Raw genomic sequence first — 23,203 nt, 5'->3', positions numbered from 1 at the left:
TTAGCTACAGTAGGTTGGGTTTATCTTCTCTAAGACAGGCTTACAGTGAGTGAAGATGACAATTTTTTTTCCTTGGTTAAATTATAGTTTTCATGATCACGTGTGAGAAAATGATTTAGTGGAAAGCTGCTTTAGAAGACTGGATCAGCATCCATGAGTACAGCTGCTGCTGTCTCTGCAGGAGACTCCCTGGGAAGGGATTGGTTTTGCCCATCTGTTGTACCAGAATGTCTTTCCAACAAGGTGCTCATAAGACTTACAGTGACTTTGATCTTGGAAATAATTTCCTTGGGTATTTTTCCATTTGTTGGATCTGGAAAGACTGAGGTATTGCATATTAGCCGTGATACCTGCTCACCTGTGGAGTGAGTAGGGAGTCAGAAAGTTTCACGTTTTGTTATTCCCTTGTCTTTTAGATATGTTATGGGTTTTGTTGCTGTACTCTATAGTCAAACCAGGTTTGTGTTCAAAATGATTGTGAGTAAATGAGAATATGTCCCAACATTAAGAAGAGAAATTATGATTGCTGAAAATAAAGTGCTTTATGGGAGCTCAGGTATTTCAAGCCTGCTGTTTAGTCCACTCATCTGTTGTTTCTATTCAATTGCTGGTATTGCTTTGCAGCTGGAGGCAGCTTCTTACCTCTAAATCTGACTGAATTAAATATTTATAGTGTTGCAGGATATTGCTTGTTTCTAAACTCTTACACCATTACAAACATACCGTTTCTGTGTATTTTGAAGGGTTTTACTAACTGTGAATAACACTAGTGAAATCCAAACTACTACTCTTGCTCTTGGCAGATCTCCCTTTATCAGGTACCTTAATATTTAATGCTTATACAATCTCAAGCTGAATGCTGCAAAATGTAATGCTCCTGTGGGATATGTTCGGATACTGTAGCATTCTAGTTGAAATCTGTGTTAAAAGAGATATTTGTCCGTAATCTTTGTGCCTTTTGTTTAGTTGGGTGTTTTTTAGTTTTTGTTTTGTTTTTTCGTGTGTGTGTGTGGTAAATGGCAGTGTAGTTGTAACTCAAAATGTTGTTTTTGAGCTTATTAAACCTTCTGTAAGGATTTTCTGCAGAAAGTGCCCTTGCTTAATTTTATCCTAAATGTCACAGCTTCTGTTAACAGCCTCTTCTTTCACCGATAGCAAGTTTTTAGCCCCCTTCATGAGGAAGACCAATACCATGATCCTGCAATCGCTCGGGTACTGCTGGGTGGGCTCCATGTGGCTATTGTATTGGGCTGGTGTATGTCAGTGCAGGATCAAGCCAGTTAGCTTGATCTAACTCCCTCTTACTATGTAAGGCAGAGGGTCTGCTGCCACATCACAAGGACAAATCTCCCTGTGATTTTTGGAGGGACCAGCCTGCCTTCCATGAGCTGGCAAGCCTTTACAGTGTATTGATGGGCATGTTCCAAATTTACTAGGTAGTACTTCTAATCCCATAGCCTTCAAATTATCCTTAAAACTGCCAAGATATATGCAAAGGTTGCTATAAAAGGTTATAGTAGAGTATGAAACTCAGTATTCTTTTCAAATGGTCAATATCCAATACATTTTATTACATGTCCTGTGGTGTTCCTTACCTCCAAAAATGCTCATACACATTTGCTACTGCATGATGCAAATGGAATATTTTGAAGTAAATTACATACAATGGGGTGAACCTGTAACAGCACATAATAAAATTATGTCCATATTCCTTCAGTGCAATATGTTGTGACAGTGTAACAGAATTGAGGTATCTTGGTAATGTGCTTTTCCTTTCTTCCTTCATGATTGCAATCTAGAAGTCAATACCAGGTATTTAAAGTATATGTTTCTACCACAGTATTTCCAAAAATGAGAATTGTGTGGTGATATAAAACAGATTTAAAATAATAAGATGGTAATGTAGCAGTGAGAATTTATTGGTTTCCCTTTTATTTCCACTTTTAATCTCTGGGACTTGTAACGGTGTAGGACATAATTTTGGATGCAAAGTTGAGGCTTTGAAACATTTGCTTAATCAAAATTTTTTGGAGTATGTGTTTTGTACTTCACTGTAGATGTATTTATGAGAATTTAATTCTGTTATTTACAGAAGTGCTGGTGGCATCAATCTGAGAATGTAATTTAACTCTCCTGTGTGGTTGATGAAACAGTATCCCTATAGCACCGAATGTACATGGATGTCTTCTAAGTCATAACAAATGCTGGCAGAATTTTAACTTGTTAATGGGCTATAGAAAATAGCTTCTATTTGGGATAAGTTATTCTCTAAATGAGTACTGAAAAAGAACCCCATCTTCACGCAACTTTAAGTGATATTCAGCCATAGTTTCAAGAAATATGATTGCCTTCTAAAAGAGGTGGTAACTCATTTGTGCTGGGAGGATGCCCACAGCACTCATCAAAGCATGTGATAACTGCTTATTTGCAGCTAAAAGATCTCACTGAGGATTCTTTGGCTTTGCTGTGTTCATGTGGTTTTCATCTTGTGTCGTCAATATCAAAGACAGTTTAATAGGTTTAACGAACATTACCTGAACTGGATAATCAGTGTGCTTTGCTTATTGTTAGCTTTCTTCTTAGGGACTCCAGAGCACAAAACCTTTCTAAGTTTTTGCTGCTTCTTTTTTTTTTTTTTTCTTTCAAGACTTTGAGGACAGACAAAACAATAGGCAAAGACCTAAGTTTTTATTTTGTATCTGCTTGATTTTTGGTGTTCAAAACTGTAATAATTGCATAACATCCCTGCTGTATGATTCTTACTAGTAGTTTTGTATTCCTAAAGTTCTTTAAGTATCCCTTATTGCATATTGAGAGGATCATTTGTTAGCAATGATAGAATGGTAGTTGTCTAAGACTGTGGCATGATAATAATCTAGAAAGAGCTAAATTACGTAAATTGTTTCTATATCCTGCTCGTTAAGAATTGTATTCAATTTAACTTTCAAAAGAACAGAAACAATGAAGTCATAAAAATTATCTGCTTCTATCAAAACCTTAAAGTGATTTAAAAAGAATCATCTTATGAATTCATAATATTTACATTAAAGCATGTAAAACATAAATATCTTGTGGAAAAGTACGTATTTTTTTTCTTTAATGCTTAATGATTTGTCAACATTACGTCAAAAAAAATCATAAGCCTGTAGGATTCTAACATGAGTGCTTTCCTAGTGTGTTGTAGCTGAACTGTAGCTTTAAATGCTGATTGTCTTAGTGCTGCATCTGTAAAATGATGGTTTGGGCTCATCTACATAAAGAAACTAGTGTATCATAAGAGACATCATCCCTTATTAGACATCAGTGAATTCACAGGAGAGCACTCCTGAGACACTGAAAATGGATACAGACTGAATATATTTTTGAGCGAGGGTCTGGAAATAAAGATTTGGAACTGATTTCTGTTAGCATTCTATGTCTTTTTTTTTTTTTAATGTGGTTGTCATTAGTAGAACAATTTTAATAAAACCAACTGGCCTTTTCCAGCTGCCCTTTTATTAGACTGAGAGTAGCTGCCCCTCTGAGAGTAGCTAAGTTGCAACCCTCCCAAGAACATGACAAAGGTCAAAGCCTTTAAAATGCTACAAGACTTAAGAAAAAATATCTTTTCAAAGCTGCCTTAAGTGTGTCTAAATATCTCCTTAGTAAACATGGCAAACTTTTATTTGGAAAAGTAAATAACCGAACTATTGCACAATGTAATAATAAATATTATAAGGTAGTTAAGGAAGTTGTGTTAATCAGATTCCTTAAGTAGGTAACCATGTCTAACCTTGTAATTTTGCATGGAGTGAAGGTGCCTCTTGCTCTGCAATTAACTGATTTATTAACAGGAGAGTCGATTGGCTGCAACTATTTCCCATGTTAATCCTAAACCAGCATGCTCAGACCAGGGTGGAAGGATGGCAGTACTTTGTCCTTTCCGGCCAGCTGCTCCAAAGGCACCTGAAAGAAATGGTGGTCCAGTTGCTGTGGGCCCAGTTTGCTGGACCCAAGCAAAAAAGTCTTTTTGATACTGAAAAACTCTGTAGACAGATGTTATTTTGCAGATCCAGCTGTGCTACTGGAATAGTCTGCTAGCCCATACCCTTGATCACTTCTCTTGACTACAAGTGTGACTGTAACAACTTTCTAATACATTTCCTAGGAGGACCACAGTAACTAAAATATGCTGAGTTGTTCTGTCTTTGCTAACTTTAGCTGCCTTGGGATAGGGAGCTCTAAAAAGAGCAGCTGTGGCTGGTACGAGTAGCTGATGGGGGACAACACAGCTGTATGCAAAGTGCCTCCATCCACATCCTTACTGCCTTTGCGGCTGCAATTATAGATGTGACGATATGGCCTTGTCCGCGTTCCCGAGTAATGCCAGCTCAGCATCAGGTGGCTGTTGCCCACACCTGCAGACAGTGCTGACCTTGAAGATTTCATCAGAGCTAAGCTGTGTCTGCTGCTCTTGCTGCTCTGGCACTGGACAGAGCAAAAGCAAGGCAGGGCCTGTGTCATCCCAGTGAGCTGAGGCTTGTGCTGCTGCTCATAACAAGACCACACTGTCCAGGTAGCTTGCTTTGTCCCCTGATCTGCTGCTGGCCATGTTCAGAATCTACATGGTGGTTTCTTATCCACCAGTTGCTGAACACAGACAAGGCCTACAGGAAAACACTGTTTTTACCTGCTGAAAATACTGAAAATATGATTATTCATGCGTAGTTGTTTGTACAAGAGGGTGTGAAGAGCAGTACTAGCAGGTCTAGAGGCAGATGCAGGGTGATGTCAGTCATAGATGATCTAGTTGACATTTTCATATTTGTCAATAAGCAGAGATGAAACGGGCACAAAAATAAATTACCTGTTAAGCACTGTGATCCATGCCATGGCTTATAGGATACAAATAGTTTGTACACTGAGGATTACATGAGTTCCGAAGTCTTATACTGTAGTTGTCTTATGAATTGAGTTTGATTTACAGTAAGCCCACAGGAGCCAGTGAGAATTAAACTAAAATGTTTTCAGTGTGATTTGCTCTGACCTCGGATTTTGTGGCAGTTGTTGGATTATGTAAATGGTCAGTTAGGTTTCTTTAGACTTCTGAATCCCTTTGCCTTCAAGAAGTGGCATCTAGTCTGTAATTCCCTTCAGCAGGACTCGAGCAAGGGACGCAATTTCACCCATACTTGTGGTGTAAGTACAGGGTGAATGGTTTTAGCATGGTTTGATGATCAGTACGAGGCTGTGACTAAGCTTATCATGGGACTAAGCATAATATTCAACCCCGTTGGAGTCACCTTGTGTATCTATGCCTTGATGTTACATCCAAGGATTTTATGTGTTTAGGTTGCATCTTTCTTTCAGCTGAGCTCTCTCTAGTTCTGCTTCGATCCAACATTTAAAAAAATAAATAAAATATGTTTTTCACACAAAAAAGCAATGTAGTAAAGTAATTGAAGACTTGTTATTTGTCATCACCATGGCTACAGGAAGGCAAGAGATGCTCATTTAAGTTGTTTAAGATAGGTAGAAGCTTTACTGAGGGAAGTAGGTGTGTCACGCCCAAGCCAGTGAGGGCTGGCTTCTTCAGTGGCTTTTAGGCAGATAGATGCATGGCAGGATTTTCTTAAAAACATTGAGGTATTTTGGATTTAAGTACGAGTTTGATGCTAAAAGGTGATTCCAAATAGCCTTGTACGTGCCAAAGAGACCTTTGAAATGCTGGTCTTTAATCACCACTTTGTAATTTGCTATCTGACAGTCAGTCTTTTGTTGAAATATGGCACCTTCTTGTAAAAAAAAAAGTACAAAAGCTTCAAAGATGTGGATTAACTTGCATCTAGTTCTCATTGTAAGGAATAAGTGTCTTTAAATTGGCTAATAGAGTTCACAGCTGATCCACACAACTGAAAAGAGTAAAACATGAAAGAAATAGTCTAGAATCACTAGTGCTAACAACAGCAGACTGATTAAAAGTGTTTAGAAAGAATTTCTTTTAGAGGCAGTGGTTCTTAGAAAGAGTTGTCATTTTTTTTCCCCAGAGCTAATTTAGGATATCTGTGGGCAATTAGTAGGTGCCTTTCCTTATTCTCAGATGGAAGCTTGCTTCAGTGTCTGTTAAATCCCAGTTTAGAGTATGAACATCAATGTGAAGATGATGGTATTAGGCACGGCAAGCACAGCATTTCTTCATACTCCTAGATTGGGATCTTAATGTGTAATATATTGTAAATAAGATAATCTTTGAAAGTAATTATTTTTGAATCTCCAAATAATAAAAACACAGCATGTCAGTATGCCTGCAACAGTGAAGGACTTGTCCTCTTAGCCTGGTGTTCCTGTCTTTCTTGTTGTCCATTTCATGGTACCACTGGGTCATTGGTAGGCCTGGGTTTTGCTGCTGGTGTTGCTGCACTGCAGCCCCTCCTATTGTCCGGTGGCTCTGATGGGCTTTAACTGGATCCAGCAGCATCCAGTGAGGCAGAGAAGTCACTGAGTTCCGCATGTTGCTGCGGTGGAATAGGGAGCTATGGCGCTTGGATGTGTTCATTGTGTGGCATTTTTAATTGTTCTCTAAAAAGATTAATCTAGTTTTATTCTGCTCCTCTTTACTAAGGTGTTCAAGAAAAGATGGTTTAGATAGCTTGTGTAGTGTTTGTGGCCTGGTATCCCTGTATCATTTCTAGCAACATTCAGGTAGGCAGTCAAGGAGTATTAGGTCTCCTGGTTATCCAACAGTAATGCTGGTAGGAATTGGAGGACATTCCCCAGTTTATTATTTCCTGATGAAGAAACTACAAAAGTTTTTGAAGTAGAGGAGTCTTGGGTTTGCTAACCCATGCACATGGGGTTTTGAATGACTGAGCTGTCATGTCTACCCTCCAGGCTACTGAAGGAGGTCGGTGGTACAGCTTGTGAAATAGGCAGTGCTGCTGCTGCCAGAGTCCCCTGCCTTGTGAGGCTGGTGGGGCTGCAGCTGGAGGGTAGAGCTAGTGCTGCTGACAGATGCTATGCTGATCTGACAGATCCCTTCTTGAATCCCTTGAGTGGCTGTAGGAGTGTTGGTGTTTACCTCCAGGTGAATCTTCCCACGTTTGCTTAGATAGTTGCCAGTTAAATTATTTTGTAGACTTGCAGGTGAGTCAGTCTGCAGTATGACCTGCTGAAAACAGCATACATGTGAAAATCACCTTTCTGGTATTGTGGAAAAAGATTACTCACTTCACGGTAGCACTGCTTCCCTTGCTGAGCAGGCTAAGCAGCATGAAGAACCAGCGCAACTCAAGTTCAAAGCTATACTTACAGATTTATTTGAATACATGCAATTGTCAGCACATTAGCTGAAAATAAAGGTCTTAATTCAAAACTGTGTTGAAGTTACTCAGAAAAGGCTTTAAACAACAACAGCAGCAAAAAAATTGAGCCGTCTGATGCCTTCATCTGTAATCATGCAGTTACGCACATGGATCATGGTACCAACTATAAAACAAAGGCGAAAAAAAAAATACTGGTTTGCTGTGGCTATACATTTATTACAGCAGCTAACACTAATGTACCATGAGTTTCTGCATCAAAGCTGCTATAGCCCTTCTGTTTTCAGTGAAGTCTACAAGGCCACACAATAATTTAATTGGCAACTATCTAAGCAAATGTGGGAAGACTCATCTGCAGATAAACAGCAACACTCACTCCTACAGCCAGTCAGGGAATCTGGGAAGGGATCTGTCAGATCAGATACTTTTGATAAGATCAGAGGAATGGATTGTTATTTTGTTCTTGTTAGATACTCCTGACTGGTATAGAGTTAACAGAATCTCAAAGTCTTAATGCACTGTTGTAGAGAAAAATATATAATCATATGTATCTGTATTCACATAATATATATATTTGTGTAAAAATGTGTTTAAAATCTCTAGAATATTTAATGTACTACAGAGGCAAAACTGTTGAGATCTTGAAGAAGATATCTCACCTTTTCTTTCTTTCCTCAAAATCTGCAGGGACTGTATGTTGTAATTTCTGTGGAATACATTCTGATTGTCTTGCAGTCTCTTTCTCAAACCTCGAAGCATTGTTCAAGTGGAAATTGAAGGTTTCGTGTATTTATCCAGAATTTCCAAACATCTGCAGCCTGCTCTGAGGAGCAGTTTCAATTGCACTGCTGGCTATTTGGCAATCTCAGGCATCCTTGCTGTGTATATTCAATCAGACTGTACAGCGCATGCCTGGAAACCCCACGTTTCCAGTAAACATTGGATGGAGCTGTGTGTGCATGGTATGCTCCAACAGCCTCAAGTGCTGGACTTGCTGAACCCATAGAACTTTGTGCATAAACACAAATTCTGGGTAGGACTGCTGCAACTATGCCAAAAATCCCAGCTCTTTCTTTGAACAAAGTTTTCCAAGGCCTTCAGTTTTTCCTAAGACTTAGTTTCTACATCTGTGCTTTGGCCATGAAAGTATAGTCTGAAAATTTTTCTGTTTTTTTCCATAACATACGAAGCATTCATCTGCCAAACTCTCTTCATGAGGTTTTTAAATGCCAAGCATTTGTGAACAGTCTTTCCTACATATGTGTGTGTTTATATATGTATATGTTATGTATATATTTGTATATCTGGTTGGATATAAAATAAACTGTTGCAGTAAAAGCCCTGTTCTTAATTGTCTAACTTGTTTGTTTTCAACAGGCAGAAATACTCAGTGTGCTCAGTCACAAAAACATCATACAGTTCTACGGAGCTGTCATTGAACCTCCAAATTATGGCATTGTTACAGGTAAGGATTTTTGTCTGGCCTTTGTCTTGGTTCTGTAAAACTCCAATGTTACAAGGTATTAGCTTAACCCAGTTTCAGACTTCTGCTAATTGTTCTGGCCTTCTTTGAATGTTAGAGCGCTTGGCACCACCTGCCTCAATGTAAATGGAGTGCTGGAGGTGGGAATCAGGTTGGGAGCATGGCTGGTAGCAGCACAGAGGCAGTTGGAGCACAAACTCAGTACTCCTTTAAATAGAAGCTTTCACTGTGTTCTCTTATCCTGTTCTGTGAATTGCCTTTCCATTTTAACTGATGTGTGACAGAAGTAGAGGTTTTCATGATACGAAGTTCTGGCAAGTTATGTGAAAAGGGAAGGCTTGAGAGTCTGCTCAGAGCAAAGCTGCACTGTGAATTCTGCCTGTATTGAAAATAGGAGAATCTGCATTGGGAACTTCCCAGCTGTGGGAAGAGCTTGGTATAGAGCCAAGGGTTTATTAGACACCATAAGACAACTCCCTTTATTCACTGGAAACTACGTTTCATTCGCTCTGGCGTTCCTAGAACTATGCAGAGGTTGAGTTTTGTGGTTGGTTCTTATTTTTTTTTCCTATCACCACTTCAGGCTTCCTTCCCTTATCTTGGGAGTTGGTCCAGATATAAAATCCCATTACAGATAATGTAGTTTCTCCCTGTATGGGAGAAACTAGGTAAGAGAGTAGTAGACAATAAACCCATCTGCTGAAATAAATGTTTGGAGAGGTAAAAAGCCATGAAATTGTGGATTAGGAGACATGTTTTGGCATGTCTGTAACACTTCAAAGAGTTTGATGCGAAGAGTAGTCTTCACGTGGCATAGTCTAATACCAGTTTGAAACATTGCCATTCAGGTTTTATTCATTCTCAGATGGTGGACAGAACCTATGAAAATTCAGTTGTTTCTACCTGTCTCTGAGGCATCCGATTATCACAGTAGATGGCAGTGTAATCTGGTAGGAGCATGTCTGAGGTACAGCACAGCACTACTCAGCGCGCAGGGAGCCTTACTTACAGGGGTATCAGCCTGCTGGAGCGCACAGTGTTACAACCAGTACTTCAGAAGTGTATGTGGGGGTGATCACAGTCTGCACCACTCAGAGGATGGACTGGTGATAGCATATAGACAGAAACTTGAATACCTTCTTGAAGCAATAAAGATAACAGAAACCTAATAAATCAAGTAATGTAATTTTACTATAATTTATAACATAACTGTGAACAAGGAAGCAGAGTAACAAAACAGATGTGTAATCAACAACTTGGGGTGATGTCTGGATCAGAAAGTCCTCAGTTTGATCTCACAAAAGGTCAGTGTTCGGAGGATATTTGACCTGCTTGCCAGTCACGTGACAGCAGATGAAGTAGTTCATTATGTCATTGGAAATGGGGACTCTTTAACGATCTTTGAGAAGGAAACGAGATTGTGTAGTCTGACCACTTTGTTACTTGGGGAGCTCTGATTCCACCTTCGATAAAGAAAAAAAAGCCTTTTTTATCAAACTGCCTTGGTTCTCCCTGCAACTTCCAAGGAGACGAGTCCTGTGGAGTGGAAGGGAAGCAAGGCTCCATTTCCCCATGCCATTTTCACATGAAAGAATGGCTCCTAAGAATAAATGTTAATTGCACTTGAAATCTCTCTTAGAGGGATTTTCACTCCGTGATCTTCTGGATGGCCTTCAGTGTTGCAGGCTTAATGCTGTGTTTAGTCAGAGATCCATTTCTTATGAGGGAAAATCCCAAACAAGAAGAAATACCAAGAAACTGATGTTTCTTCAGAGTGATGCAGATGAGGGCATGCAGCCAAGTACTGGCATGAACTGAGCATTAGCTGCACGTAATGTCTTATGTAGGATTGTCAAAGAATTCTCTGAGAAAGGCTACATCTGCAGTCAAAACATGTTTCCCTGCTGGGATGTATGTCAGTGTTACAACTGATCATCCTGCCCGGTGAGCTGTTAACATGGATCACATCATTCTAGGTGTCACTGGCTGTCTCTGTCAACAGCAATCTTGATGTCTTTGAGATCTGTTTTATGACCACAGCTGCCTCCTCCCAAAAGGTTCTCAGAGCTTGTGCCCCCCGTCTGCACTGAATCATATGGTGTATCCCACAGCCCATCACAGGGTCCAGTCAGGCATTCAGAGCTTTTCTTTCTAAAGCAAATAACTTCTTTTCCATTATTGACAGAAAATTATCCCTGCAATATGATTTCCAAATCCATAAGCTCCTAGTAAAAACCTATAGCACAATAAATATGTAGAAGAAATACTGATGGATCGAGCTTCGTTGATTGAAGCTTGCTTGCCTCAGTTCACACATGGCAAAGGGCTTGGGGAACTGAGTTGTCCCTGACCCTGGTGGATCAAATTATGCATTGTAAAGGCATGCAAAGCGTGCAGCCAACCTATTCCTGAAGAATCCATTTATAAGACAGATGATGACATCACGGGTAAAAAAAGCTGATGTTTTAATTGCGGAAATGTGCAGGTCAGCAGCTTACTCGTCTTTCGGTGACATCAGAAGCAATGCTTCTGTCTCCTGCAGAGGCTCCCTTCGGCAGGAGGTCCTGCAGTAATGATCCAAACCTAACTTGCCACTAGAATGTTGACTTTCAAGGGACTTTCTGTTTTCTTCCTCTTTCCTTTTATTTAATGCTGGAACCTTCTCAATGGCCTACCATGTTCTAGGCTGCAGATTCAGTCTCGTCCCAGAGTTTCCTTTGCCACGCAGCTATCTCCCAAGGGTTTTGATTTTCTGGATGAGGAGCAATGTTTGGGTTTTATGCATTTAGCCCATTATGTATGATTCATAATAATGTAATATCATGATATTATTATTAACAACAACTTGGATATATTTTATGTAGTCATAAAGGGAATTATTTTGTGGCTACTTTGAAATGGCTGAAATTAAGCATTTCAATTGTGTAACAGCTGGTTTGCCACCTTGGGTATGAAGATTTTGTGAGGCTTGGAAGAAGGTTTTAAATTCTACCCAAGAATTTTAAATTCTACCCAAGAATTTAAATATTCCCACTGAATAGCCTTGGGAGAGAAGGACAAAAGGCTTGATGTTGTTCCTTGTATCTCTCTGGTCTTTGTGCTACTTGGGTTGCAGGGGGTAGCACATGCATACTCTGTCTTGGCAACCAGATACAACAAGAGGTGTCAGCCACTTCAACTCATGAATCTCCTGTTGTGTTTTTGGTGAAACATGAATGAATACTAAATAAGAGTAAATCTTCTTTAATAAATACTAAGAAGAGGAGCTACAGCCTTTAAACTGCTGAACATGACCTGCAGTACGTGGCGATCTGGCCTGCTAACCTCAGGGTTAGACTTCTAGTTTCATCCTTCCATTTCTTCATGAACAAATGATTTGATCAGCTACTCTGTTCCTCCATGGGGAAATAGGAAAATACAATTTTAATTTCCCCTTCTACTTGCAAGCCTTTTCTTTCTAATAGAATATCATAAATTTAAGATCTGGTTTTATAAATAAAAACAAAGATTATCCTTTGTTGTGGAGCATCATTTAGACAGTGCTTGCTATGCCAGCTCTCAGCCCCATGAGCTGACAGTTGGACTGCATGCCATCTGCCACACTTGCAAACACCAACAGCCCCAAAAAAGCCCGTGTTTGTACTCGTATAATCCTGCTGTGGATTTCTGGTAGGTGTAGTTGAGGCAAGTTGAGAAAAAGGTCTGTTGATCCTGAGCAAGGAACATCCAGAACGTTTTACTGTGGAATTTGAACTGCTTTGCCTGAGCTTTCTAATGCCAGACCTTTCTAATGCCTTTTCATTTTACTGCATCATACATATGATTGTATCTTCTCCCCCCCCCCCCGTAGTAGATTATGTCTGTGTTGAGATAATCAGAACAATCTACGACTCTCTTACTACACTACTAATAGTATGAGCTGCTGAACCTAAATTCTTTGTCATTAAGCCAGAGATTGAGTGCTTTCTGGAACTGGCAGAGTTTTCATTAGATCTTTCAGTTGAGGTGTAGTATTTTAAAATGTCACTTGAGATTGTTTGTTGTTGTTTTTTAACAGAGTATGCTTCTGCTGGCTCACTGTTTGATTACATTAATAGTAACAAAAGTGAAGAGATGGATATGGATCATATCATGACCTGGGCAACTGACATAGCTAAAGGTAAGCAAGACGAGCAGTGCATAATTAGCCTACACAGCCAGCAAAGTGCACAGCTGGAGATGCTTTCCTTATGAAGTCAGGAAAGCCTTCCTATACTTACTCAAATTTACAAAAAAAAATCAACCAACCATATGTAAAAAAAGGAGAAAAAAAAAAAACCCACCATTCACTGTGCCTTTTATAATATGTTCCTTGGTTATTATCAATCCAGAATAATTTCTAGAATGAAAATTGTTTCTATGAGCCAGTTTTACTTCTGGTTTGCCCCTGAGTCCCGAGAGGATAATTTTGCTGATGTAGAGTAATTATGAGGTAAAGTGCATAATTATCCTTATATTTGATTTGAATTGGGATGTTTAAGGAAGCTAAGGGCTTATTCTCAGCAAACATACTGAAATTCTCCATATAATAATGCAAAACAAGTTGTTTTATCCTTTGTGTTCTTTGTGACTACACAAGAATTAGTGTAAACTAATGAACAAACAGAAAATTAACATCTTGGCCTCCCTGTGTAGACACCACCTTAGAGAAAATAACTAAACATGATGTTAAAAAGCATAAACATTGCCCATATAGATGCTCTGAATAATATACGAGCTTTGTTTGGTGTTTTTTACTCAAAGTAGATTATGGGAAGCTTTGCTTCTCCTGCAGCATATCAACATGGCATACAGGTATGCCAATTCATAATGAGTGCAATTAGTGGGAACCAGAAAATACGACTGCTGACATGTGATGGCCATGCTCAGCCTGCCTAACAAGATTGTTCCCTTGTTTTGTGTAGGAATGCACTATTTACACATGGAAGCTCCAGTCAAAGTAATCCACAGGGATCTGAAGTCCAGGAATGGTAAAGTAGCAAAACACTGAAAACACTCTACTCTTACCTGTTAACGTAGCATTTAAATCTGTACATGAGCTTTGTGAACAAATAGAACTAAGGCACTGGCTGTCATAAAGCTTCCCTTGTTGAGGCACAGGAGGGCCTGTTGACTCCTCCAAACCCTGCGCCTGTCTGAGCTTCGTTACAGTCGCTGGAATCATTCAGAGCACTGTGGAGGGCTCTTTCAAGTTGTGTCCTGATGGTCATGATTGTACCCATCTTAGCAGCTGTCAGACATTGCCTGGGCATTCCTCACTTCATTTTTCTATTTGGAAAGGATGAGTACCAGGAAAGGCTGACAGACACCAGACAACATAGACTGGATAAGGCCTATTATTTCTTATCTGAAAATCTTGTCTTTACTATGGCCTGTTTTGAGGTTTGACAGATACTTATGCTTTTGAGTAATATGCAGTGTGGAGCTGCACTAGTTAGTTTGTACTTGGCAGTTGACAACCATTTGTGAAATTTGCTGAACATTGCCTTTTAATTGAAACTTTTCTCACTACTAGTAGTGGGATAGGAGGGACACAGATTTTAGTCATGCACACGGGGAGATTATAGTCAAGAAAAGTCTAGATCTCTCCACAGTTGTGAGTTTTCTCCTTTTATTAATGAATCTTTCAGAGAGTTTCTTGTTAACCATAACTACGCTGGGGAGGATGGAGTTTATCTATATTTTAGCAGTAGTCCAGTTGATATCTTTGAACTCGGTAAAGTCTGAAAGGTTTTGCATTTGTTCAGAGGCTTGCAGGTATTCAGCAGACGTTATCTAAAGCTTCTTAAAGAAGCCAGGACAGTCGTGCATATGTGCATATTCAGGTAGTGGCTCACTGTAGGATAATTTTTCTTGATAAAAAACAAAGTCTTTTGCTGTGAAAGTGTATTGTCTTTATTTCTAATAACATTCTTGTAACCTATTGTTTTTTCATTTGCAGTTGTTATAGCTGCTGATGGCGTATTAAAGGTATGAACACTTTAATTATCTGTAGAAAGATGCTGCTTGACTCGATATTTCGATGCCTAGTAAATGACATTGAAACTCTAATACCTGTTTATGTTTTTTTATTTATTTTTGCCAGATCTGTGATTTTGGTGCCTCAAGGTTCCACTCCCATACAACACACATGTCATTAGTGGGCACTTTTCCATGGATGGCCCCAGAAGTTATTCAAAGTCTCCCAGTGTCTGAAACATGTGACACATACTCATATGGAGTGGTGAGTGCATCTCATTTCCCAGCATCTAGTAGCAGCTCTCTAGTGTGACAGAATTTGTGTGATGTAAGAACAACAATTCTAAATAAGGACAACAAAAATATCACACTTTTTTCCAAGACCAAGCCATAATTTAAAATTAAATGCTTGAAAGCAAAAGAAAGAACAGTGCCTTGCCTAGTAAGATCCTTATCTGATTAGATTAGCAGCATGCCAGTGTGGGAAGTGCATGCTTTACCTCGAGTATTCAGCATGCGTCTGAACGTTTGCAGGAGTCACTGAACAATCTGCATCATAAATCTATACTTGTAGTTTTTTAGTGGAACAGGAAAGAAAGGGGTTGTCTTGCAATAGGTGTGTAATGGGATGAAATTATTAGGGTTCCACTTTCCATAAAATGGAGTGTTACTGAAAAGTGAGCTACTTCTCCATGCTTAATTGTTTAAAAGACCCTGCTATCGTTAGTTGTGAGAATAGAGACTGTACCTCTTGTGAAGGTAGAGGCCTCATCTAAAAATCTAGGAAGACCAGCACTGATGTGCCATTTTTCTGAAGGGGGAACAATCAGTTATAGTTCATCAAAATGTCAGGTTTGCAGGTACAATAATGTCACTTATTTCACTCATGTTACTCTGTCCACAGTTAAATTCTAGTCTGGCTTTGCTCTGCAATACAATAGGCTAGAAATAGCCCTCCTGGTCAGACTAATTGTATGCTTAGCCCCATAGCCTTTCTCTGGCAGAGAATAGAATTAATACTTTTTTTGGGGGGAGAAAGGTGGGAAGGAAAGGAAGTGAGATTGTAGTTTCCATGCATATCTGAGCATTAACCATTTTTGGGTTTGAATTCAATGGTGGGTGGCAGAATGAAGAGTTCTTTCAGCACCTATGAAGTACTGCCTCTTTCTCTTTGAGGGATGGGAGGAGATACATGTGGGGGTGGCACTGCGGTTTTAAGCTAGTACATAGGTAAGCTGATGTCCCAGCGTAAGATGGTTTAAACTTGTTACCAAATAGTTGTTTATAGGGAGGAATAAAACAAAAAGAGAAATGATACGCCATTGCTTACAAATGAAAGGTTTGCAAGGAGGGAGAAAAAGCCTGTATTGGCAGATTCAAAATGCTTGCTTGCTTAACTGAACTAGGTCACAAACAGTAAGAGAACATAAGCTAACAAATGTAAATGTTAATGTAAACTGTTACTGGAAGCAATCATGTATTATCCACTGAAGGGCAACATTCCAGTTGCAAAACAAAGCAAAAACATTAGAGGAGAAATTCCAAACATGGTCTTATAGCTCAAATTGCTCACATAGTCATCTTGGTGTGAACTGACTTTAAGTAATATTCTAGAAGTGGGAGAAGGTAAGAAATTGTTTAATATCTTATCATGACAAGTATGACTAGAGCCTTGGGAACAGTATGTCACACATAGTTTATTTTTCCTTGTCCAGAAAGTAAAGCTCCTTTGACAGCTCTGTGCTTGGAGGTAAAACTCAACTGCCCTCCACGTGAAAACAGCTCGGTGTTACTAGAATATTTCACTGCTGTTACGGGTGTATAGTGCTACTTTAGTATGCCTAATAATATTTGACCCACATTTTTTAGTATACTGTTTTTGAACTAATGTGTTCTACTGTGGGTAGAAACTTACAAATTCATAAGCACTTAGGAATGAATTTGTCTTTTTATAACTCCAGTCTTGGAACACCATCATTTTCAGAGGAGATATAGGGGTAGAAATGAAGAATGGCAGTGACCCAAGTTCTCTGTTGATGAAATTACTGACATAATGGGGTTATACCAGCAAGAAATTGTCCATATATAACATTGAAAGTTGGAATCTCCCTGTAATAAGTGTTAGACTGTCAGAGAATTAGCTAGAAGACTGAAAACAAAAAATCTTAGAAACAATATTTTTGTTTCTTCAAATTATTATCATCTAAGAAAACAAAATTTAAAGAATCTCTTTTCAAAGTATAACACTTGCCAGCAGCTTTTGTGCTAGAGAGACAAATCTGCTTTTCTTCAGTTAAAGTCCTGTTAACAAAGAACAGAATCCTTTCAAATGTAAACTAGTAAGATGCTAGGAATAGATATTCTGTTTGCAACATATGTTGCCTTCCCCATGGTTCTCTTTAATTTCTTTTCTGCTATCTTTTTTTCCTGACTGGCTTTTCTTTCTACAGACCAGTCTGTGATGTTAAATATTCTGCTTAAGGTGTGCAAGAATTTTTTTCCAGGAAGTGTAAAGTCCTTCTGCAGCCTCATAGGTCTGAATTGCTCCTCAGCTGAAATGAATTTTCCTCTTTCTGAATAGTTGCACACATGCTTGTAGCTAACATTCGGATTAGTTTGTCCTGCTCTTCATGGATAGTTAAACAGGTCCATATATTCTCTTTGAGATATATAGCAAATAATTCGTAATACTGCCATGAAATGTAAAAGCTAAATCTTCCGGATTTATTACAACACAAAGACAGATCTTACACTTTTGTTCAGCCATTTAGTGATTCTCTTTTCTAAACCATTTGCAAATCCATACTCTAAACAACAGATACCAAGTGTTCAAGTGATCAGCCCAGAAATGGACTCACATGTCATTGTGTATGTTGCTCAAAAATGATTCCTTGCATGTCTTCCAGATATGAAAGTGTATGTGGAATGACAATGTTCACTCTAAAAGCTGTTTTGAAATCATGAAGATATATGGTCAAAATACGTTACCCTGGCAAAATTGTAGTGCACTGCAAAACAAAACTGCAGTGCGTGTTTGTGTATCATTATAAATGTGTTTAGTCATAGAAAGCTTATGTAATGTAGCTGAACTATTTTAACACTTAAAAGAACAAAAAGTAAAACCATTAATTGGCTATTGGTAGCATAGAGACTGCCGTTAAATGTAGCAGCTGTTATGCTCCTAGCAATACTTCATACATTGCTTTAGCTATGAGAACATACGTTATTTATAGAGGGAATGTTGGCCAGCTCCAGGGGTTATCCCTTACTCTTTTTGAAAAGAATTATGGGATCTTTAACTTCCACTTGGATCAACGCAGAGAAGACTGACCTAATTTTGATGCCTAAGGGCAGTACCTCTAAGAGTGCAACATGTTCTGCTGATTGTGGCTCCTGACGCTGATCTGTGAACACTTTCCTACCAAGAAAACATTTCCTTTTCCCAGTGAAGATGTTCAGAGTGTTTTCTTTTTCTCAAGTTACTCATTTGGATGTTCTCTTTCTTACATGGTATTTTGAATCTTTATCGACTTTGCACTGGGGTGGGGATGTGGGGTTTTTTGTTTTGGGTTTTTTTCCTTTTGATTGTGTCACATAGTTGAGAGGATAAGAATTGAAATGCACAGCTGAGCTGACAGAAGTGTGGGTATGAGCTTTTTCTGAAGACCATTTAATTCTTATTCTCAGCTTCATGTATAGGATGAATATTCATACATTTGTCTCTCTGTTTCTCTGTTTATAAACAGAAGCCCAACATCTTCAGAGGCCACAGCTTACAAACCTCTACATTAAATGATCTTGCTTTGTTTTCCATCATTGTATCTAGCTTGGCTGTTTCTCTCTGAGCACCCGCTGTCCGTCATCATAGAGATGTGATGTGATCAGGGAGGCAGGTGATCCTGACCATCCGAGATGGGAGGGGAAGTGAACCATGTCAGTCTCAATTAAATTACACCAGAAATGGAAGATAGATTGATTTCCATGTGAGGTGAGCTGGGGAGCCAGCTCTAAAAATGAACCGAGTGTATCTCACAATAGAGAGGCTGGGGTAAGTCAGTTTGAAATGCTTTTTTCTGCTGCTGAATGACCCTGGGAACAGGAAAAGGCACATGGGAATATAGAAGATACCCATTTGCTCCTTTTGTAAAAGTCTGATAATGCAATCATCCACCTTAGCTGATGATTCAGGGTAGCTAATTCATGAGACGGGGTTAAAGCTCTATAAAACTGAACATAGAGACATGTCACCATTGGTGGAGGTACTTAGTTGCTGGCTGGGCTTAAACAATGACAGACAGAAAGGCTTTATCTATACCATTGGCCCAAATACAAAGTTTGCATTGTTGTTAGAATATTTTCTAAACCTGTGTAATTAAATACAAGGATTTCTTACATCCCACTTTTGTATCTTTTACTCTTTTCTACTGTTGGTAAAAAATTATCCATTAAGAAAAACTCTTCATATTGTGCCAGATTGCTGTTTTTCTTTTGAACTACGTGTAGTCTTGAAGTGTTTTAAGCTAGCACTGTTGGTTTAGGAAGGCAGTGATCTGTACTGGCAGTGGAAATAAACACTAAAGGTGTCATGATAAAGGAATTCAATGCAAAATGTTCTGCACGAACTTGTGTGCATGAATGAAAGAAGACAACCCTTAATATTTACAGTCTTCTGAAAGAAAGGTAGCAGACCAGTAGAGTTTTCCAACTCGAGGCTTTTGGAGACGTTTAATACGTATTTCATTATGTTCTTTACTGGAAGATGTATTTAGATACTGCTGTGTCTGATGTGCAAACTTGAGTTTCTTCTCTGTGGTTTCATGGTACAGCCAAACAGATGAGATGGTTCTGCAAGGCTGCTAACCTGTATGTTAGATTTGGTCCAGGGGCTTTTGTTTTAAACTGGCTGGTTTGTACACTGTTTTTTTTGTCTGAAGTACATGGAACTGCTAAAATATTTCCTTCTCTTGCAATTAAATTTCCTTCTCTACCAGTAGAGAGGTGATAATTGGCATTACAAATTGTGGTGCCTTTTTTCCTTCTAAAAGGAATGAACTGAGACAAACAGGGTAGTTGCACCTCTATGATAGCTTTCCCCATATTTGTCTTATTCTCAGAAAAACTGACCTTTTACTTATTTTGCCAAGATAGATACCTTTACCTTTACTAATCAGTCTTTTGACTCAAGCAGAATTAGTCAAATAGGTCTACTGATGTAGTAGCCTGTTCGCTTGATTAAATGCCCAACTCTGCATTTTTTTCTGCTTGAGCTGCATCTGCCAATATTCTTGCATTTTCTTCCTAGCTGGCCAGAATCCATTCAATATGATTTAGCTGGAATAAGCCTGGTACTAACCTAAATAGTGAGGATATAGAGACATGGATATAGAGACTTGCATAGAATCATAATGCATTTGGTCAGATCCTACATAAATAATGTCATAAATAATGTCTTTTTTGGTGTTATGCTTAGTATATGAGCAGAGGAAAAAGTTTGTATGTAGATATTTGTAACGATAAGTATAGAAAGGTTCTGATTAAAAACAAAAAAAAAGGGGGAGGAATAAAAAGAGAGACATATACAAGTGAAGGTACAAAATGCCTGTTAATTTGGTTGAACTCCAGCATGTAGTCCCAACGGCAGAAAAACAAGTTGGATTCATTGGCTTGAAGCCTTTTAGGTGATGCCAAACTCTTTCCTACAGAGTAGCTTAGATTCTTGGATACTGTGTTATCAAAATGCTAAAGGTATGCAAAATAGGAGATCATTCCCTATCTAAGGACAGCATGTTTATAAGATATTGAGGAGAACAGAGTAATTTTCTATATGGTGAGGTTAACATAATCACATACTTGGAGATAAGCAGTTACAATTTTGCTCGGAAAATGATATTTAATGTTTTCATAGGCATATCATAGGAGCAAAATACCTTTTGGATCATATTCTGACTACTGAGAAACACTAGTTGCAATCAAATAGAAATATTTTTAAATGCAAAATGACTACAAAGCAAGGATGTGTCTAGCTGGGGCTGAGAAGGAGAGGAGGAATTCATTGTCTTCCCAAGTTTCAACAGCCACGTGTGAACTTAATAGTGTACAAAGAAAGTAAAAAGCATTTTCCATGGCTCTCACAAAATTGCAGGCATTACACCCCACACAACCCAGTTTTTCATCTCATTTTTTCTGTCGAGGAAAAAGTGGAAACATTCAAATTAATTTAGTTAGAGGATCTTGCACACAAACACTGGTCCAAGTTCCTGCAAATGGAAACTGGTTGCCTGATAATTGGATACAGAATAGTGCTGTATCAAGGTTTAATAATGTATTTAAAATACAAAGTACAGAAATAAAAATTCTTTTCTTTTTTTCTGTTCCAGGTTCTCTGGGAGATGCTAACAAGGGAGGTCCCCTTTAAAGGCTTGGAAGGATTACAAGTAGCTTGGCTTGTAGTGGAAAAAAACGAGGTAAGACTACATTTCTACATTCAGGTACATAGATCAGAAAACAGTATTGGGGTTTTGCAAAAGACTTTTTCATCTTCTTCAAATTGAAAGTAAGTTCACGCGTATGGAAAGATTAGCAGTAGGAGCTAACACAAAGGGTCAAAGTGATGTTATTCCTCATGAATGGACCCTTTACATCTAATTGTTGCAGCTTCACGTCGTGATGCTGTAGATCAAAAATTGTACAAGTACTGTACTAGTTTCTCAGTCTCAATTGTAAAACCTAGGGGTTTGTTCTTAGTGATGAAAGAAGCCATTGCGTCCAAGGTAGGGGAACAGTTTAACTCCATCTCCTGCGTTTAGGACATCTTTTTACTGGCCGGGAGTTGATATATCTGTAAGAGACCTTCAGCTACTTCAACTTAACTCTCCCAGCAGGAGTCACTATAGTACAAGAAACTGCCGCTTAGATGAAAATTTCAAAAATAAAAGAAGAAAAAATAGTTTTAAAAAAAGAGAGAAATTACAGTTTTGCCACCTACGTTCAACACTACATTGAAGATGAGCTCCTCACTGGTATCGGCAAGGCTGTGGCATAGCTGCAAGCCTCCTCATGCAGAGTCTTTCCATTTCAAAAGCACTTCAGTGGTGTAAACACCGTTTGTACAGTGTCCCCAGCCTCGCTTTTCTTCTTCTCACAAATTGAGGCTTTCAGTTAGTTGGACATGTGAGCCTATATCTGAACACATAGTCCCTTGATATCAAAGACAGTAACTACATTTAAAAAACATTTAAAGTTGTGACTGTACCACACACAGACAAGCATGGAAATCCTCCACAAAGACGAAACCTCCTCTATCTAGACACAGCGGAAGCTTGGGAAACATTACAATGGCAAGGCAGTGGCTGTACAATACAGATTCCTATTATTCTACATAAACTGTTTCTCAAAAATGTTTCAGAGTTAAACAGAAGAGTTAGGTTTTCTCCTCTTAGTTTAATATTTTTTATTGGTTTTTTTCACCTCCCCTCTCTGTTTTTTCTTCTATTGGAGGACTTGATTAATTCCAATGAGTGATACTGTGATGTACTGATTAGTTGGAAGGGCTAAGCCAACAGCATGAGGACTATGAATGTGGTCTTCTACAGTGTTTATCAGAGCAGGAGGCACAAAGAGGCTCTTTCTCCTAGTTTAGGAAAAGCATCATACATTATTTTGAAGGAGGAACCATAAAACCTTCCATCAACAGTATTCGTTTCCTATGCCTACCACGTACAGTTTTATGTAAGGAGTGCAGAGTAGCATTGGGAATGTTATAAAGAGATGTAGGCATATGCTGAAAGATGTTAGAGGGTACAACACACGTTTGTCTACAGTTTTCCGGAGCAAGGAACTGTGTAAAATACAATATGAACAAAATGTGGACACGACAACTATTTTACTCATGGCTGAAGAAACCTAAGGGGTGACATTTTCAGAGACAGCCTTTTGTCTGCCAGATACCACTAGCCTGTTGCTACCATCTTCTTTGGAAGGGTGCCAGGGAGCTTAGAGGGCATTAACGCTTACGTAGTTGGGGTTTTTTTTTTTCTGGTCATGACTTAAGGAACATGCCAACCATAAGCCTTACAAAAGTCAGCTTGTGCTACTTTTCTTCATAGTTTCTATGTCCCAAAGCAAGTGTGAGGGTCACGTTCTGCTCTCAGTTCAATCTGTTGACATTGGTGGGGTTGCATGGTTCCAGTTCGCAACAGATTTCAATCACTGTTGAGCTAGTCCGTAATTTTTTGCACTGCAAGTCTCTTGTTAAAATCAGTGTGGGACTGAGGCCAAACTGTAATTGCATAGGGTGAAAAATCCCCCTTTGCAAAGCCTCAGCCCAACAAATGAAGTGGATTTTAATGATTCTGTATGGGTATTTTGACTCTTGCATAATTTCAAAGTATTATTTTTATTCTAGTAGAGTTTCTATATAATTATA

At 38.8% G+C, this 23,203-nt stretch overlaps 1 protein-coding gene across 5 annotated transcripts in view; it reads left to right on the top strand.

The window, feature by feature from the left end:
- Window positions 1–23,203, top strand: part of MAP3K20 (mitogen-activated protein kinase kinase kinase 20) — a 91,328-nt gene that overhangs the window by 22,131 nt on the left and 45,994 nt on the right. For all 5 annotated transcript variants that reach the window (XM_030485772.1, XM_030485773.1, XM_030485774.1 and 2 more), the window contains exons 3-8: window positions 8,676–8,763; window positions 12,839–12,940; window positions 13,725–13,790; window positions 14,762–14,790; window positions 14,906–15,043; window positions 21,156–21,242. In XM_030485772.1, the coding sequence (XP_030341632.1) occupies window positions 8,676–8,763; window positions 12,839–12,940; window positions 13,725–13,790; window positions 14,762–14,790; window positions 14,906–15,043; window positions 21,156–21,242 (510 nt within the window). The remainder of the gene's footprint in view (window positions 1–8,675; window positions 8,764–12,838; window positions 12,941–13,724; window positions 13,791–14,761; window positions 14,791–14,905; window positions 15,044–21,155; window positions 21,243–23,203) is intronic.

The sequence above is a fragment of the Strigops habroptila genome, chromosome 5 (assembly GCF_004027225.2).
Source record: "Strigops habroptila isolate Jane chromosome 5, bStrHab1.2.pri, whole genome shotgun sequence".
NCBI classification, from domain to species: domain Eukaryota; kingdom Metazoa; phylum Chordata; class Aves; order Psittaciformes; family Psittacidae; genus Strigops; species Strigops habroptila.
This window is presented reverse-complemented; position numbering and strand designations above follow the sequence as displayed.